General features: G+C 36.6%; 1 protein-coding gene across 9 annotated transcripts in view; it reads left to right on the plus strand.

Annotated features, from left to right (window-relative positions):
• Window positions 1–20,083, plus strand: part of ORC2 (origin recognition complex subunit 2) — a 43,781-nt gene that overhangs the window by 20,896 nt on the left and 2,802 nt on the right. For all 9 annotated transcript variants that reach the window (XM_032404881.1, XM_032404892.1, XM_032404935.1 and 6 more), the window contains 10 exons: window positions 2,015–2,075; window positions 4,171–4,364; window positions 5,605–5,703; window positions 8,246–8,355; window positions 10,406–10,538; window positions 11,350–11,446; window positions 14,429–14,575; window positions 15,120–15,291; window positions 17,611–17,672; window positions 18,350–18,468. In XM_032404881.1, coding sequence (XP_032260772.1) covers window positions 2,015–2,075; window positions 4,171–4,364; window positions 5,605–5,703; window positions 8,246–8,355; window positions 10,406–10,538; window positions 11,350–11,446; window positions 14,429–14,575; window positions 15,120–15,291; window positions 17,611–17,672; window positions 18,350–18,468 — 1,194 coding nt within the window. The remainder of the gene's footprint in view (window positions 1–2,014; window positions 2,076–4,170; window positions 4,365–5,604; window positions 5,704–8,245; window positions 8,356–10,405; window positions 10,539–11,349; window positions 11,447–14,428; window positions 14,576–15,119; window positions 15,292–17,610; window positions 17,673–18,349; window positions 18,469–20,083) is intronic.

Genomic DNA, 20,083 nt, shown 5'->3' on the forward strand with positions numbered 1-20,083 from the left:
GCATAGGCTAAGTTTGGGGAACCCCTTATAAGAATGAGTATAGACATTCAGGGCCATGGTTATGGCCTGTGTGCAAATGTCCTATTTAGGCAAGTCTAGATGTGCGATTAGACGTGTTAGAGCCTCTTTTGTCTTTGATAATGCTTTTTTCCTGTATTATATCTTGTATACTGTATCACTATGAAAGAATAAAACTCATTCCCATAATCCAGTCAAGAATATAGATATATTAGCACATTCTTTTTCAAGGTGTGGATCACAACACATAAGTGGATCTTGTCAATTACCCCAAGAAACCATCAGAAAACCTACCACAATAAGAGACAACATCCCAGTGGCAGTCTTAGTGCACTTAGAAGGGAGGGGGTTCAGGAGAGAATATGTATAGGGCTTGGGGATCTGGACTCAAAAGGCTTCAGGCACAGCTATCAAGATGGGAAACTGATATAAGACAAAACTCATTACAAGATATTTGAGGATTGGTGGACACAGAAAAGAGAGGGTCTTAAACTGAGTCCTGATGAATGAACTATTGTTTGATAAACTGGTTGCCCTGCTGAGTCATCTATTATCCTGATGGGAAAACAGGTTGCCAAAATGAGCAAACTGCCTAGATAAGTTAGTTTGCAAAACTTTCTGTAGCAAACACTGAAGTTATTTATTAGTTTATAGCCTTACCTTTTTGAGCAAGAATTTTCCAAAATGGTTATTTTGACACAGGTGTTCTCATACCTGATAATTAATCTGTATGGAGGCAGGCTGTCTCAACTTTCAGTCTTGAGATGAGTTTGTGACCTGCAGTTTAAAAAATGAGATAGAATAAAATTGAAAATGTCTATTTTGTAAGTATTATTTCATAATAAATTGTTTCAGTTGTATACTGTGTGCACATGTGGATCAAGATGTGCAAAATATAAAAACATTTTTTAAGGATCTGGATCAAGACAGTTTGTATACTTTATAAACCCATTGGGCTCAGTTCATTTATTATAGTACTATTTTTTTTTTTTTTAAAGATTTTATTTATTTATCTGACAGATAGACAGCGAGAGAGGGAACACGAGCAGGGGGAGTGGGAGAGGGAGAAGCAGGCTTCCCGCTGAGCAGGGAGCCCGATGCGGGGCTCGATCCCAGGACCCTGGGATCATGACCTGAGCCGAAGGCAAGACACTTAACGACTGAGCCACCCAGGCACCCCTATAGTACTATTCTTAATATCCCAAATCAGAATGTATTAACATTTGAAACTAGCACCAACAACCTATCACAAGACAATAGACTTCAGTTTTTCGTCATAATTTCATATTGCCAAAATAACACAGGGAATTTATCTTTTTATCAATACTGTTAAAAATTAACATGTATACAACAGTGGGCATTTTAATGTGCCAGAAATTTCTTGGTGTTAGAGTATTATATTCTGTGAGGAAAAGAAAAACAGACTTTATATGTCTGTAGTGTTTAAAAAATTTTAACATAATGGAGTAAAATGTATAGATCTCTTTCTCTCCTCCTCACAGAAGGTAATACTTTAACACAAGTAAATTTCAAGCACATTAAAAGGCCCACTGCCATATGCATAGGAGTGCCCATTTCTTCACTTACTCATTATCACTGGATATTATCAATTTTTTCGAGAATTCTTTTTTTTTTTTGGATATTATCAATTTTTAAAAAAGAAATATTCTGCTAGTCTGATGGGTGAAAGTGGTTCAAAAGGCTAATTCTTCATATACTTATGTTTTTTTCTTTACATAATAAAAAGTACTTTATAGATGTCTGGAATACAACTTCTACAATCACTCTAGGAATCCTTTGGAATTTGTTGTATTGTTTTTGTTGCTCTCTGCTATTTTTTCCTAACAGAGTCATTTGTCATTGTCTTCTAATTCCAAGGTAGTCTAATGAAAACAAAATATTTTTCTTGTCTAGCCTCTTCCACTCATCCATCGTTAATTTACATGTCATCATTATCATTTGATTATTGAAACTGTTTTGCTTTATTTTTAAACAGAACAGCGATAAAAGTGAATTTCTGTCAACAGCACCTAGTGGTCTAAGGAAAAGATTAATAGGTATGTATTTCTTTTTAAACTGAGTTTTTATAAAAAGCACCTAAAAAGGGGGCAGTAATGGTTTAGTGTATAGGTTCTAGTCTTAGACTGCTTGTTTTTTGTCTTTGGCCTGCCACTTACAGAGACCTCTCTGTGGCTCAGGTTTTTCATTTACAAAATAGGGATAATAATTGTACTAGCCCTGGAGTTGTTCTGAGAGTAATGGAAATAAAAGATGTCAGAAGTGCTTAGTATAGTGCTTGACCTTGATATGTGTTTCACAGGTGTTAGCTGTTATCTTTTTTTAAAATTTATTTTTTTTTTAAAGATTTATTCATTTGAGGGGCGCCTGGGTGGCTCAGTTGGTTAAGTGTCTGCCTTTGGCTCAGGTCATGATCCCAGAGTCCTGGGATCGAGCCCCGCATCGGGTTCCCTGCTCAGCAGGAAGCCTGCTTCTCCCTCTCCCACTCCCCCTGCTTGTGTTCCTGCACTCGCTGTCTCTCTGTCAAATAAATAAATAAAATCTTTAAAAAAAAAAAATAAAGATTTATTCATTTGAGAGAGTGCATGGAGCTGGGGGGGTGGGGGAAGCTGACTCCCTGTGGAGCGTGGAGCTCCAGAGCTCTATGTGGGGCTCCATCTCACCATCCTGAGATGAGGACCTGAGCCAAAATCAAGAGTGAGTCGGATGCCCAACTGACTGAGCCACCCAGGTGCCCCTATCTTTTTTTTTTAAGTAAGCTCTAGGCCCACCATGGGGCTTGAACTCATGACCCTGAGATCAAGAATCATCCTTTTTAGAGAGTAGGTAAATTTCCTCTTCCTTCTCAGTCACCACCAAACATGTAGGAGGTATACATGTAAATGAGGTGGAAGCATTTTCTGGTTCCTCCTGCTACTTCTAACCCATGCATCTACCATGGGCAGCAGTCAGTGCAAATATGAATCTGCTGAAGTATATGCCCACAAAATCAAGTCCTTTTTTTTTTCTTCCTTTAGATCTATATTTATTATATGCTGACTCTAGATATTCTGAAATATATCTGTTCAAAATTGCTACACTGATTTGGTTAAAGTTCTTTCACTCATATTTTGGAAGTTAACTTTTTATAAAAGTTTTATACTTATTTGTTGAGTATAAAACTAGTTTTATCCTTACTTTATGAGTATAAAACTAGCTTTATTATTTCTGGGGAGTAGTGGAGGTTGCTATGGTTTGTTTAAAAATAAAATTCTTGTATCAGCTCTGGGATGGAATGTGCCTATGTATTAGTAATACTTATAACAGTAGCTACCATTTATTGAGTCAGTTAGGATGGCATTTTCTGTATAGGCAGCAACAGAAAATTCTACAATAATGGCTTAAGCCTTAGACACTTAATTATCTCACATCATGAAAAGTCTAGGGATACGAAAAGTCTAGGGATACAGCGTTCCATGGTTGAGGTAAGTCAGCAGTGTCAGAAAGGACCCACGTTCTTCCAATCTTCTTGTTCTCCCATCAGCATTTTTCATCTTTAGGTTTGATGCTTCATATTGCAAATGGCTTCTTTACCTCTAAGCTATTGGTATAAATAAGGGGCTTTCTCTCTATAAGTGAGAGAAATCTTTCCCAGAAACTTCTAATTTCCCCTCAAGTTTCATTGATCGGAGGGTTACATAGCCAATCCTGGTTGCAAAAGAGGCTGGGAAAACAAGTATCTGGCAGAGGAAAAGATAATTACCATGATTATTTATTCCTTAGGGTGAGACACATTGCCACATTTTACAAAATTGGAGTTTGTTAGCAAGGAAGAAGAAAAGAAATGATACTAGGTATGATTGACAGTTTCGGCCACAGTTCCTGGGTGTGAGGCATTGTTGGTTGCTTTACATACCTTTCAGTGTGATCTTCCCAATGGTTCATTAAATTAGGCACTATGAGCCTCATTTGATAAATGAGGAAACTGGTGCTCAGAAAACTTTACGTAATAACTAGCTCTGGTGAAATCATCAGCAAGTAATGACAAAACCAGGAATGAAATTCTCTTATTTCAAAGTCCACGCTCTTTCCATTACCCTTCAGTGCCTTTCTTGTCAAACTGTCAAATTTTCCCAATTGCTTTCCCCCCCACAGTTCCAAGGTCTCATTCTGACAGTGAAAGTGAATATTCTGCTTCCAACTCAGAAGATGATGACGGGGTTGCACAAGAATATGAAGAGGACACTAATGAAGTCATATTGAGCCAAAAGATTCCATCTCAGAATAGAGCCCTTTCAGCTCCTATTTGCAAAGAAACACCTTCTAAGAAAATGAAAAGAGATAAAACAGTAAGTGGAGTCTTTAACCTTAAAGAAAAATTATATAATATCTTAAAGCTAAGCTACCCTAAAAGAAGAGATTCAGATGGGAGATCAACATAATTTTTCTTTACTTCTATATTTTCTCAGCCTTTTGCATAAATGCCTATCTATATTTGCATCTATTTCTGAACTTTCTATTTTGGCTTGTCTGCATTCATGTTCATGTATCAGTGCCGTATGCTAAAGGTGACATCTCAATTCAGTTGTATAAAAATGAGCTTTTAAATAAATTTTGATTGGATAATTGGAAGCAAAACTTCTCAGTGAATACCTTTTTGTATAGTTTTGTTTTTGTAACATTGTTGATATATTCAAGTCAATATAAATAGTAAGTGAAGTGGCTGTGGATCCATGTTGAGTTGTTTGGAAGAACATTGTATGCACCATGGCCTGAGAAAAGACTAATTATCTGGTGTTCTGTATAAAGATTCAGAGCAGTCTAGGAAGCCTACTGCTTGAAAGGTTTTCCATCCCTTCTTACCACCATGGAGGTTAGTCCTGCCCCAAGTCCGCAGAACAAGTAGTGAGCCACTTTACTGGAACGGTAGGCAGGTCTTTTACTTTACTGTTGATATCTTCCTCATTTTCAGTTCTTTGACTGTCCTGATGTTAAAGGATTTGTTAGAACTGTGTGAGGCAAAATGAAGGTCCCGATAGGTAAAACTCCCTTTTCTTTAAGTCCGAATGGAAATTTTATGTTGGAGTTTTTATGTCGGAACTTAGGAATCGTTTCAGACTACTTCAATCTAGTCATTTCTTTAACTTTTATGACCCCTAAGAGTTACTCAGTTTTCCTACTAGAATTAGATGTCCTTGATCCTTAATCTGTATTGTTGCTTCAAAAAGAAAGTGGTGCCAAATAAAGAATTTCACATATCCTATTTTATGCTAATGTTACTGTCTAGTTTTGATATAAAACAAACATCTAGGGATGCCTGGGTGGCTCAGCTGGTTAAGTGGCTGCCTTCGGGCTCAGGTCATGATCCCAGGATCCTGGAATTGAGCCCTGCATCGGGCTCCCTACTCAGTGGGGAGTCTGCTTGTCCCTCCCCCACCTCTTGTGCTCTTCCTTGCATGCACTCTCTCTCTCTCTCTCCTCCTCTCTCCCTCCCCCTCTCAAATAAATAAAATCTTAAAAAAAAATAATTTAAAAAAATTTTTAAAAATATCTGAAACTAAGAATTGATTTTGCTCTATCCACTCTCAGAGTGATTTGGTAGAAGAATATTTTGAAGCTCATAGCAGTTCAAAAGTTTTAACCTCTGACAGAACACTGCAGAAACTAAAGCGAGCTAAACTGGATCAGGTATGTTGTAAGGAAGTTACTTCTACATTTTTTTTTTTATTGTGAGCTAAAAAGTACACTGCATAAACAACAAATTTGAAGGGTAAGTTTACACAAACAGAATTATTGTCCTGATAAAATGAAACACAAATTAATGTGACCTATTACATATTTTATTATATAAAATGGTAAATGGTTCACTTGAATTCTGTTTGACATACTATAATTAAATTTTTTTTCTCTAATTACTTTATCATTTCTTCAGGATTTATGATAATCATCAGGCCGTAGTTTCTTTGATATCCATGTAGCATTAATCTGTTATTCTTTAACCCACATATTCATTGAACTGCACACTGGTTGTAAAATAGATTGTGACCTGACTCTTTTAGTTACAAACCTTGCAAAGAGCAGAGCAGATCTGCTTCTTGATATTATGGAAAAACCTGCTCAGTACTGTAAGGTAACAAGGTTACTATATACTATGGTTCTGGTATCTTATTTTATAAAAATACCAGTTATACTCAGGGTTTTGACTGATACCTCCCTGAGAGAGAAGACAGAACTCATTTGAGTGAGAAAATCTTTGAGTAGAAAGTGAGGTTGATAATCTGAGTCAAGAAGAAATTGTTATTGGCTCAAAGTGTATTGAGACTTATTACTTGTAAACTAGAATTTTTGCAATTTTCTAAGGTATACAGGGCTTTTCACAGATACAGAAAAGAGGAGAATATAGGGTAAGCTGCTATGACCTAGAAGACCTGGTGCTATATGGTTGTTTTTGTTACCTGGCTTATTGGTAATCAGATTCAGATCAGAGACTAGCTGAAAACATGTCAAGAAGCCAAATTGTTCCAGGGAGCAGACGGAACTAACATCTGCTTAGTGCATGTATTTCTATGTAAGCAACATGGGAGAAGGATACATGGGTCTAGAGTCAAAGCAGGATTTCATAGGACTGAGATGCTGAAAGACCTAAAATGAAAGGAACACCTGTTACCAATAATGAGGGAAGGGAAGGTCTTTCATTGACTGTGGACATAGCTAACCAACTCGACCCTTTAGTATTAAAAAAATATTTTACTTAAGGGATAGAATCATGGAAACATGGTAGCGCCAAAGTAAAGTGCATATACAGCTTTTTGCTAGAGTTTTCATTTCAGAAAGTGAGCTGTGTTTGATTCACCAGCATGAATTTCTCAGTTTTGGGTACAGGGCAATGTACCTTCCTCAGTTTATTTACGTTATCCTTTAAAAAACTTTACCATATTGGGGTGTCTGGCTGGCTCAGTCAGTAGAGCATGTGACTCTTGATCTCGGGATTGTGAGTTTGAGTCCCACGTTGGGTGTGGAGATTACTTAAAAATAAAATCTTATTTACTTACTTACTTACTTACTTATTTATTTAATTTTAAGTCCTCTTCACACTTTCACGACCCTGAGATCAAGAACTGGGCTGAGATCAAGAGTTGGATGCTTATCCAACTGAGCCACCCAGGTGCCTCTTAAAAATAAAATCTAAAAGAAAAAACCAAAAAACTGCTGTACTTATCAAAGATGGATTTGTTAGAAGAAGCCTTTAGGGAGTACCTGGTTGGCATCTGTGACCCTTGATCTTGGGGTCATTGGTTTGAGCCCCACGTTGAGGATAGAGATCACTTAATAAATAAAAGTTAAAAAAAAAAATCAAACGTTAATGGGGCATCTGGGTGGTTCAGTCAGAAGAGAGTCTGATTTGACATCAGGTCTTGCTTGATCTCAGGGTTATGAGTTCAAGCCCTGTGGTGGGCATGGAGCCTACTTAAAAAAAAAAAAAAGCTTTTGGAAGAGAAACAATGATACAAGTTTATTTTACTAGTGATAATGGTAAATTATAAAGAACTTTTAATGTTTTCTGGGAATTCATATTTCACTGTTACCATAAGCTTTCACATTTCATCAAATTCATAGGTTTTTAAAAATCTGTCTGGATTTGTTGTAAAAGCCAGGAGGTGGGTTTAATCATCTCCTTATGGTAATGATCTTTTTAGAAATTAAAGCCTTATGTTTGGAATTTATAATCATAGAAATGGTTCTAGATAAAACTTGGGCAATTCTTTACTGTTATATATTTGTACTGAAAACAGTACTTAAAAATTTTTAAGAAAACGGGTGCCTGGGGTAGCTCATTTGGTTGGGCATCTGGCTCTTGGTTTTGGCTGGGGTCATGATTTCAGGGTTGTGGGATTGAGTCCCGTGTTGGGCTCCACACTAGGCGTGGAGCCTGCTTGGGATTCTCTCTTTCCCTCTCCCTCTGCCCCTCCCCCTGCACTCACGCACATGCTCTCTCTCTCTTGCTCTTGATCTCGCGCTAAGAAAAATTTTTTTAAAGAAAACAAATACTTAAATCATACTTGAAATATGATGTGTATTCAGTTGATGCACTCATTACCAAACCTGATTACAGTAATATTTCCACTAATGGCCCCTTTTTAACCTCTACCTCTAGTGAAAGTCAAAGTTTGGATTGATTTTGATGTAAGTGGTTTGAGAATGATTTTCTTCCCTTCTTTTTTTTTTAAAGCAAACTTTGCGTAACTTATTGAGCAAAGTTTCTCCTTCCTTTTCTGCTGAACTTAAACAACTAAATCAACAATATGAACAATTATTTTATAAATGGATGTTGCAGTTACGGTATGTACTATTATTATTTCATACCCTTGTAAAATAACAACATATTTATATGTGTTAAAGCAATTTAACATTGAGTTTTCTTTTTACAATCAACTTGATAATATTTTTTATATATAAAAATTTGAAAAAAGTAGGTATTTTCCTAATTGTATGATACACATGTAGAAATTTCATATTGTATGACTCATCTTAAATTCTAGTTTTCAAGAAATGTGTCTAAATTTATCAGATGTGAAAGCCACTGGTAAAATAACTTAGAATTTCTTAGAATTCTAAGTTACTACTTATAAAAGTATTTGAAAATCTAATTTGTCAAGATTCATAATATCAGTGACATTTAAGTCGTTTTCCACAGCAAAGTTCCTAAAAAGAAATGTTTATTTTAATCTCATTCTATTTTCATGTACTGTAGATCTTCAGAATTTTGTGATATCTGTCCTATAACATTATTCTACCATTTTAAAATTATTTCTTAGAATACTTTTTCAATTTTACCATTTTTCAGATACTTCATTAAAATAACTAGAATTATTAAAACTTTACTATAATCACTTTTATACTTTTATTAAAAAGGATCTTAGTATAAGGAAGTGCTCAAAAAGTATGCTACTGTAAATGTATACTCACAGTTACATAGTCACTGGAATAAGTAAGAAGGCAGGTCCACCAAGGAATAAAAACAGAAATTGACACAATTTTCCCCATTGATCCTGGTTTTCTTTTGCCAATAATACATCAAAGTGTTATGCTTACCTTCCCTGCTAGGACCTCAGCTTCTCTCAATAACTATTTATAGATCTGTTCATTATAAATTTGTAAAGTAACTCTTCACTCTGATCCCATCCCCCAGAGACCAATTCCTCCTTCCAGTATGTCAACTCTGATAACTTGTTCAGCTTTCCTTCGCAGCCTAGACCTCAGTCAACTACTTCAATAGAATTGCCAACTCTCTGAATTCCCTTTTTTTCTGCTGCTGCTACCTTGCTAATCTCTACTTGGGGGTTATTGCTTTTCTTCTATTTCTAGGCTCCCCTGCAATGCTACAGAGCATCACGTAAATACTGTTTCTGATTGACCTCTATGAACAATCATGGAGTCAAGCTTTAGTTTGACCCGTAGTGCTTGGTGTTCTGGATCTTCTTACTCTCTTGGCTTTTGTTGCTTTTTGCATGTGAAAAACTCCCATAATTGTATCTCTGGCCCAGCCCAGGTATCACTCCTTGGCAGCAGATATGGATATCTCAATGTATGTTGGAGGTTTCCATGTGGATGTCCTGTAAATAATTCAATATACATAAAACTTAACTGCTCTTAAACCCATCATTCCCATCTGCCCCTGCACCCTGGCACAATGAATGTCACCCCATTCATGTAGTTGCCCATGCCAATAAAACAAGTTATTCTGAAATACTCTCTTTCCCTCACCTTCCACATCTAACCACTCTCCAAATCCTATTGATTGGACATGTAAAGCTCTTGACAACTACTATTTTTCTCCATAACACCTAATTCAGGTCCATAGTTTTTGGCAGTTTTGTCTCTCCTTCTGTCCGTTCCCCCTGTTCAGCCAGTACTAGCTTCCTGAAAATATCATGCTACTTTTCTACTTAAAACATCTCAGTTAACACGTGAATAATTACTTTTAAATGGTCATTGTCCTTGAAATAAAATTTAATTAATGTCTTAGTTGACTTAAGACTTTTGTGACCTGGCCTCTGCTAACGTTTCCTGTTTAATCTATCAATTAAAACTCTGCTTCATTCAGCCTGTGGAACTGTTAGTGCCTTGTCCCTGCTGTTCTCCCTTGCCTCCAGCCAGCCATCACTTGAAAGGTAATAAAGAGCTGGAAAGAAAGCTACTGAAGTTGGAACTGAAGTTTGGTGTACAGATAATAAAACTGTGCTTCTACTGTGTATAAGCTGGGAATCAATGTAGTTACTTGGTCATCTTAGTCCTTTCCATATTCTTTATCAACTTAAAGAAACTAGTTGATTATAAAAAAGTAAGAGGTACCAAACTTTAACTTCATGAATGCTATCTTTCCTAACAGCCTGGGGTTCAACATTGTGCTTTATGGTTTGGGTTCTAAGAGAGATTTACTAGAAAGGTTTCGAACCACTGTGCTGCAAGATTCCATTCACATTGTCATCAACGGCTTCTTTCCTGGAATAAGTGTGAAATCAGTAAGTTTCAAAAACATTAAAAGGAGCAACATTATATCCCTGCCAATCCATACCCCTACATTAATGAGGATGCTACTTCTCATTCTGGAACATTCAAATTTTTTTAGCCTTTAGTAGGATTGCATAGTGCTTAAGAACATATGTTTGGACTCAGCGTTCTAGCTTTGAATCTTCATCTCTGAATTTCCTACTTTGTAACTGATAAATGTATTAAATCTTAGAGAAATGTTAGTTTTGTTTACTATCCCAAATACCAACAGTACTTCTCTGAAAGACAGGATTATGGAAAACTCAGTTTTATTATGCTTTTATGTCACTTTGGTACTCTAAAAGTAATAATATAAGTAATAGTTTGTAGTTTTATAATGCATTTATTATAGATCATTTCAGTGCAAATGCTCATGTCTTTTCATCATTTGAAAACTAAACCTTTTGGTGCTGGATATTAACCACTGCAGTATTCCTTTTTAAAAGTGTCTTTAATTCCTTTTGAAAAGTGTTTGTATCCTGTTTCCTTTGATAGATCTATGGTTTTCTCATGTTTCCCATATTGGTGGGGGGTGGTATTTTGCTACCCTCTTATCTATACATCTTTGCTGTTCTTCCATGTTTCATTTTAGCTATAACTTATGCCAAAAAATGAATTAGATATACTTAAGTACCAGTAGAATTTTTTAAGTGGTTTTTCAGACTTGATGGGAAATCTAAATGCATTTTTAACTTATAAAAAAGGATTGATTTGTTAGTTGTATTTATCCTATATGACAGAATAAGTAGTAATTGATGTACCTCTTGCACTTTTATGATATAGATCCTGAATTCTATAACAGAAGAAGTCCTCGATCATATGGGTACTTTCCGCAGTGTATTGGATCAGCTAGACTGGATAGTAAACAAATTTAAAGAAGGTAACATGAAGTAGATGCTCTAGTTTTAGGGTGAAGCTAAGCGTGCACTTCTGCTTATTCATGTACAGGTAGATGGTCCCCAACTTAAAATGGATTGACTTACCATTTTTTGACTTTATGATGGTGCAAAAGCAATATGCATTCACTAGAAATCATACTTCGAATTTTGATCTTTTCCTGGGCTAGTGATATGTGGTACCATGCTCTTCTTGTGATGCTGGGCAGTGGGGCAGTGACAGAGAGCCACGGCTCCCGGTCAGCCTCATGAGCATGAAAGTAAATAACCAATAAACTTACAACTGTTCTGTACCCATACAACCATTCTTTTTAAATTTCAGTATTCAATAAATTACATGGGACATTCAACACTATTCTAAAATAGGCTTTGTGTTTTTGCCCAACTGTTGGCTAACATAAGCATTCTGAGTACATTTAAGGTGGGCTAGGCTAAGCTATGATGTTTGGTAGGTTGAATGTATTAAATGCATTTTCGACTTATATTTTCAAGTTAGGATGGATTTATTGGGACATATCCCCATCTAAAACCAAGGAAGATCTGTATTATTGTATACAAAAATGTGGATTATTTCAGTAACACTTATCTAAAAGCTAATTTAGATTTCTCTGAAATAATTTGTCCTTTCTTTTTCCATGAAGTTTTTCTGTGAACTTCACTTACACCTAACAGGAAAGAATTGCTCATACTACCTTGAATTTGTATAACCAAAAGCCTATTATTTCAGAATAGTTTTCAGGTTTTACTTGGCCCATGTGAAATGCCCCCAGGTGATAGGTGCATCTCTGGTATTTTTATATTGTTTAATATTTTTATAAAACATTTTTATCTCTCTAATTGGAGTATCATTGCATTTGAATAGTTTCATACACTAAAATCTGTGGAATGGAAAAAAACATTTAAAGATTTTATTTATTCATTTGACAGAGAGAGCTGGGGGACTGGCAGGCAGAGGGAGAGGGAGAACCAGGCTCCCCACAGAGCAGGGGGAGCCCGATGTGGGACTCGATCCCAGGACCCTGGGATCATGACCTGAGCCAAAGGCAGTCAACTTAACCAACTGAGCCACCCAGGCACCCCATTTTTGTTACTCTTTTGGTGTGAATGTTTTAGCTATGTGAGCATTTCAGAAAATTAAAAATAAGATTATTTAGGGTCCAACAGTTGACAGTCACTAAAGAGTTTTTTTTTTTTAAGATTTTGTTTATTTGAGAGCGAGCGAGCCACAGGGGCGAGTGAAAGGGAGAAACAGACTCCCTGCTGAGCAAGGAGCCCGATGCAGGACTCCATCCCAGGACCCCAGGATCATGACCTGAGCTGAAGGCAGATGCTTAACCGACTGAGCCACCCAGGCACCCCTAGTCACTTAAGAATTAAAAGGAGTGGGATGCCTGGGTGGCTCAGACAGTTAAGTGTCTGACTCTTGGTATCAGCTCAGGTCTTGATCTCAGGGTGGTGAGTTCAAGCCCTATCTGAGGCTCCACGCTGGGCATGGAACCTACAGTAATAATCTGATGGAGAATTTTGATATTGTTTATATGCTCATGAAAATAGGTGCCTAAGTCATTTTATATGTATATATTCATATATAATGCCTATTTTATATATTTATATAAAACATACTTGTAATTATATAAATTGTAATTATATACATTTGCATATGGGTATATAATTTGAATATAACTACACAATTCATAATTAAATACATAGTATAATGCACATGATGTAAATATGTCAACATTTAAGTATAATTCAACTATAAAATAGAAATGTTTATATATAATTTAAATACTGATGATTATGGTGGCTTCTAGACTTTCAAAATGTTGTCAGAATCTTTGTTGCTGTGTTGTCTCTCTTGTCCCTCTAACCCCAGTGGTAGAGAAATTTAGTCTAAAAGGCTCATCCTCCATTATGTCCTATTTCTTAACAACTCGAGAGAGACTTATCAATGGCTTTTGAACATGTATAGGACTTCTTCCATCATAAAAAAAGGTTTACCTGATTCTACTGCTCTTCTGTACTTCTATTTTCCTAGTTCAGTGATTTCAGAGTTTTTGAAGACATATCCTGCTTTCTACTTTTTACCTATTTCCTTAATTTCTTACTTCTGTGCTACCTGAACTATATGCTTGAAGATCACCTGTAATTTTCTTACTAAACACAGGTGGCCTTGACTCATCCTTTGTTTATCTTGATCTCTGCAAGTATTTAATGGTTTTGACAGCCCCATCCTCCAAATTCTGCCTTCATTGACCTTTAAGACATTTTTTACTTCTCTGAGTTTCCTGATGCCTTGAGCAATATCCTAAATTCCACCCCTCCCTTCTTTTGTTTTCTTTGGCTTTTGTGATAATCAGGGTTTTCTCTCTTAATGCCTAGTGAGAACTTTTGGGGTGTGTGTCCCCTCTCCACTCCTGCGCTGCAATGCAACATGTCTAGATTTACTTCCAACCCAAAATGCATCTTCCCTTATTTCCTGTGCCTTATTGAAACTGCTGGGGCGCCTGGGTGGCTCAGTCGTTAAGCGTCTGCCTTCGGCTCAGGTCACGATCCCAGGGTTCTGGGATCGGGCCCCGCATTGGGCTCCCTGCTCAGCGGGAAGCCTGCTTCTCCCTCTCCCACTCCCCCTGCTTGTGTTCCCTCTCTCGCTGTGTCTCTGTCAAATAAATAAATAAAATCTTTAAAAAAAAAAAAAAAAAAGAAACTGCTTTATGGTATGATTCACGTGCTAACCATTCAACATCCAGTCCTTACTGATTTTCAGTGAATTTCCTTAAGACTTTAATAATCTTTTGCCTCTTTTGAGAGGCTGATATCTTCTCAAATAAATTACATACCTCTATGCAATAGTTACTTTGTCCCATACTATTCTTTGACACATCTTTTAATACACAGGCATTGTGTGTGGTAAGGACTTTACAAATATTCCCTGTAAATAATAATTGAATTGTCTTTCCTTTTAGATTCTTCTTTAGAACTCTTCCTTCTCATCCACAATTTGGATAGCCAAATGTTGAGAGGAGACAAAAGTCAGCAAATTATTGGACAATTGTCATCTTTACGTAACATATATCTTATAGCATCTATCGATCACCTCAATGCTCCTCTCAGTAAGTATTACCATTTTTCTTTCTCAGGATACCAGTTTTTAAAAATGTCTTAATGTTGTAAATCGCAACATTTTTATTGTTTCTCAGTACACTTTTTTTGTTGCATGCATAAAGTCACAGATTGCTAAAAATAAAAGTGTCCTCAATCTGATTCAGAACATTTCTTGGAAATAAAAATTCATATTGTAAAGGGGGTGTTTTACACCTGAAGTTTCATGAAGGAGAATAAACCCAACTATTATTTTGGTCTCTTTCCACTCTTTGTGGTATTGCAACATTTATTTTATGCATTTAATTCTGAGACTTTGTGATAATCCCTATGCCTTGGTAGCACTTACTTATTTTAAATTGTATTTAATATACAAATAAAGATTCAGAGGTTGATTGACAATTAGATTGTGAGGTACTGATATGGATGGGGAAATGGCAAAAATGAAAAATTTTCAGGATTCATTTTTTAACACTTTCTTTCCTAGAGTGGAATCTAGTAACACCACAATATGACTAATTAGTAACTCCTGTTTTCTTTAATCATATGCTATAGTGTGGGATCATGCAAAGCAGAGTCTTTATAACTGGCTCTGGTATGAAACTACTACATATAGTCCTTATACTGAAGAAACCTCCTATGAGAATTCTCTTCTGGTTAAACAATCTGGATCATTACCACTTAGTTCCCTAACTCATGTCTTACGAAGCCTTACCCCTAATGCAAGGTAAGAATGAAAACTATAGTTTCTTTTTTAAAAAACTCTACATTTTATGATATTCGTGAGTAGCTTTTAATGGCAATTCTAAAGTCTCTACTTAGTTTGCAGGATTAAGAGAAAGAGTAAAAAGGAGTTGCCGGTACTGGGTTATGCAATAGCCAGACTCCTTAACAATAGTGTCAGCATTTTTTTTTTTCCTTAATTTTTATATTTCTAAATAAGAGCATCTCAAGATAGTGGTCATTGTGGAGGAAAAATAATTTTGATGAATTTTACTTAAATCTGATGGTTATTTTTAATTATATATTGAACACTGTCATATAAACATGGGACCTTTTACATGAAATAACTCCTTTCATCCTCACAACCACTCTAAGGTAGATAGCAAAGGGCACAGAGATTTTGATCCAAATCTGCCTGGCTCCCAAGCTCTTGCTTTTAAACATCTCTGTGTAATCTCTCCAGTGAAGCCTTTCAGCAGCCTCACCAAGAGGCATATCTGAATTAATAAAAGCTAAGAAAAGCTGGATACAGCATAAACTGGCAAAACATAAAGGGTACAATTAATTAACCTGTTGAAAAAGGCTTTGAGTAGCAGATTCCCCCTGCCAAAGCACAGAATTCTAGAACAATTTTTTTTTTTTAAGATTTTATTTATTTATTTGACAGAGACACAGCGAGAGAGGGAACACAAGCAGGGGGAGCAGGAGAGGGAGAAGCAGGCTTCCTGCAGAGCAGGGAGCCCGATGTGGGGCTCGATCCCATGACCCTGGGATCATGACCTGAGCCGAAGGCAGATGCTTAACGACTGAGCCACCCAGGCGCCCCTCTAGAACAATTTTTAACAAGATGAAGCGTTTAACAACAACAAGCCCTGTTGAGAATAATTAAAATTTGAAAAGATGAAGAAAAATACTGTGTTCTTGGATGAGTGGACTGAATATTATAAAGGTAGCAACTCCTCCCAAATTAGGATGTATTAGACCTATAAATTAATCCAAACAGATGATTTTTCTTGTGTTTTAAATTTGACACAAAATGCAGTTTCTTAAAGAAGGAGGTGAGACTAGCAAAGTCTTTTTCTCCCAAGAGCAATGGCACTTCTAGTTAAGATGGTACAATACTTTTCACATTTTAATGATGAATTTTTACTCTATAAAGCTGCTTTGTATACCTGAAGATTAGCATTGCATTAATATTGAAATGTGCATTAAATGACTAATCAAAGTTTCTATGGAATTGCAACTGAAAAAGTCTCATTCAGTCTTTCTGTGCTTACTGTTAATGGACTAGTGCAAGTTGCTGTGTATAGCGTTGGGAATCTATGCAACATAAGTACTCTCAACATTAAAGATGACTCGCAGTGCTCTAAAGCAAGTAGTTTTTAGTTTGGCATACCCTAAATGTCTGTGTACTAGCCTCCACTGCTTTTTTTTTTTTTTTAACTGCAATTTTGTTTCATTCTGCAAACGCCAACATCATTTAGTCTTTATTTGGTATGAATGTGATCAAAAACTTTAACCAACCTTTAGCTGTGGAGTCACTGGCAGTATCTAGTTATAATGTGGCCATTCAGATGATCCAAATATGCTTATAGTGCTTATTTTCTAGATTATCTTAAAAATGTAAATGTAAAGGTTTAAAGTTTTTGCCACACCAAAGGACTTCTGGAAATCTTAGTGTGGGTGAGATGCTTTCAGCCCTAATCCACTTTGTACACTTCTGTCAAAATTGATATGTAAGAATATTTATGTACAATTTAGTGTGGAGGGATTTTTAACAATTAAAATTGGAAGTAATATAAACATCCAAAATGAGTAGGGCAATGGTAAGTTTGTGGTACATGATAGGTGGGCAGCCATTAAAAATTTAGGAAGACTTTTTAATGATATAGGAAAGTAAGTGAAAGGTGAGATGTAAAATAGTGTATACTATATATAAATGCATGAATTTATGTGTTTCCACCTTGCTTCATTGACAAAGATTTGCAAAGGCAGCACACAAATATTTCCACATCAAATGTTAGTGGCTGTTATTTTAGGGTTATGACATTAATATTTTCCTCTGTACATTTTATTATATATTCCATATTTTCTAACTTGAACAACCTGTAGCCTTAAAAAAAAAAAAACTAGATTTTCCTTAAAAGGAAATTTTAAAAAGCTTCTTTTTAAGTAGGCCAGGATAGGATGTTCCCTGGAGAAAGGAACAGAAGAAAATACATATGGTTTAAACCAAGTATTTCACATTATCTTTGTCTATTTTACTGTTGTCTTTTGATGTTAACGTTCTGGATTTGAATTCCTGTTTTGTTTTTTTCCTTAGGGGGATTTTCAGGCTACTAATAAAGTATCAGCTGGATAACCAGGATAACCCTTCTTACATTGGTATTTATGATATTAAATCGTGTGTGACTTTTGTTTCCCCCCATAAATTCCTTTTTCTGGAATCTAGGAATAGCACTGCAGTGTTTCACAGGAGCAGATACATGGTTTGCTCTGGGATCAGTTTGTCTGCCACATGACACATTTTCAAGAAGCCCCCCAGAGACACTGCTTAACAGGCCGTTTGCCAGTGCACGCCCAAAGACACATCTGGCCTGTTTTTACATTTCCTATGGTAATGGAATGTGGATATGTGTCTACCAATTACATATATTTCATATGCTGGGCATCTTAGCAGATTTTCTTCCCCTTAGGTAAAAATGTGTTAATTTAGACAAAGATTTTAATAATCGTGCAGCTCTCTTGACTTACTAGTTCCTTCTTTAAAAGTCAACTTTATTCATGCTGTTTAAAGCTGTCCACAAGATTTGTTTTACTTGGTCACAGATGACTGCTTTCAACCAGTCAGTTCCCTTTAAGATGTAAGCCACAGCATATAATACTTAAGTGTTCTCTAGTTTTGCTTCTTCCAGAGGTACCTTCTTTTTTTTTTTAATCAATACTGACTGACTGCTTTGACATACTATGGCAATAGCTTATGTTCTTTGGTATGGGTACCCATATGTGGGGTCATGTCTTAAATGCTGACTTATGTTCACATCTCCTTTTGAACTCTCTAGGATTTTCTTTTCAAGATTTTTACCAACAGTGTCGAGAGGCATTCCTGGTCAATAGTGATCTGACACTTCGGGCCCAGTTAACGGAATTTAGGGACCACAAGCTTATAAGGACAAAGAAGGTGAGAGTTTTGCTATTACAGCATTATATGCTAGGATTACCTTATCTCTTGTTTACTTAAGGACACGTATGCCTTTGACTCAACTTTGATAATAAAATGCAGGTTCCATGATGGGCCACAAGGATCCATTTAGGCGGTGTGCCATTTGAGTTCTGTAGAAAGAGATAAAGTAGAAGTACTCAGCTTCAAAGCAGAAAACTTAAAGAGTTCTAGTTCAAGAGTAATAGGCCATTAGAAATAGGAGTCAAATAATTCTATTCCTTTTTCCCCCTCTTCCTTCTATCACATTCGTTAATTGGGTCTATATGGAGCACTAAGTATTAGGATATAGTAGTAAGCAAAAGCCTAACTCCTTTCTGATAGAGCTTAAAGTCTAATGGAGGAGATGGACATTTGTCAAATAATCACACACACGTAAAGCTTTAACACTGTGGTGTCCTATGAGCAGAAAGACACATGGTTCTGAAAGACGTCAGAGTCAGATCAGACCACTGAGCTGAGATCTAGAGGGAAACTGGGAGATGATAACTGGTCAAAGAGAAAAACTGAAAGGCCAGTGTGCCCCAAGACGAGGCTGAAAAGACAATGACGTAAAGGCTAGCCCACATGCTACTTTTAGGCCAAGGAAAGGATTTTAATCTTCATTTGAAAATTAAGGGAAGTCATTAAAAAAAATTGTTCTGACTCTGGTATGGAGAATGGAATGGAGCAGAGTGGGGTAGGGATTGCTAAATGTCAACGCACAGAGACCAGCTAGGGAGGTGTGTTAGTAGTCATAGTTAGTAGGAGTAGTAGTTAGAGCTGATGGTAACTTGACTAGGATGAAGACAGAAAAGTGGTTGGAGATCAGATACACTTGAGAGGCAAAACTGACAAGAATTGATAGATTGGATATGAGCACCAAGGGAAAGTGTCAAGAATGATTTCTGGTGGGCGCCTGGGTGGCTCAGTTGGTTAAGCGACTGCCTTCGGCTCAGGTCATGATCCTGGAGTCCCCGGATCGAGTCCCACATCAGGCTCCCTGCTCAGCAGGGAGTCTGCTTCTCCCTCTGACCCTCCTCCCTCTCATGCTCTCTGTCTCTCATTCTCTCTCTCGCAAATAAATAAAATATTAAAAAAAAAAAAAAATTAAAAAAAAAAAAAAAAAAAAAAAGAATGATTTCTGGTGTCTGGCTTGCATAACCAGAGAAATGGTGAGCTCACTGGATGAGAAACATTTTTGGGGAGACAGATCATGAGTTCCTGATTGTAGTGTTTGGACTTACTCTGTTTGAGGTTCTTTTGAGATTTCCAAATGGAGATGTCAACTAGGCAACTAGGTTTCCTAAGAAAAGAAACCAGAGGAAAGATCTGAGCGAGAGCTAGATTAATCCCTGTGTATTTAGGTTGTAACGAAAACCACGCATTGGTGGGATAGAGATTAGAAGGCCAGGAACTAAGCCTAGAAGTGTGACATTAATGGCCAAGTAGAAGATAAACGTGTAGAGGCAGGAGAAATAGCCAGACAGCCAGAAAGAAAACCAGAATATGATGTCATAGAAGCTAAGTGAAGCATGTTTTAAGAAAGAACAGTCAGCTGTGTCAGGTTCTGCTAAGAGGCCAAAAAGATGAAAAC

Source organism: Phoca vitulina, unplaced genomic scaffold, assembly GCF_004348235.1.
Source record: "Phoca vitulina isolate PV1807 unplaced genomic scaffold, GSC_HSeal_1.0 scaffold1, whole genome shotgun sequence".
Classification (NCBI taxonomy): Eukaryota; Metazoa; Chordata; class Mammalia; order Carnivora; family Phocidae; genus Phoca; species Phoca vitulina.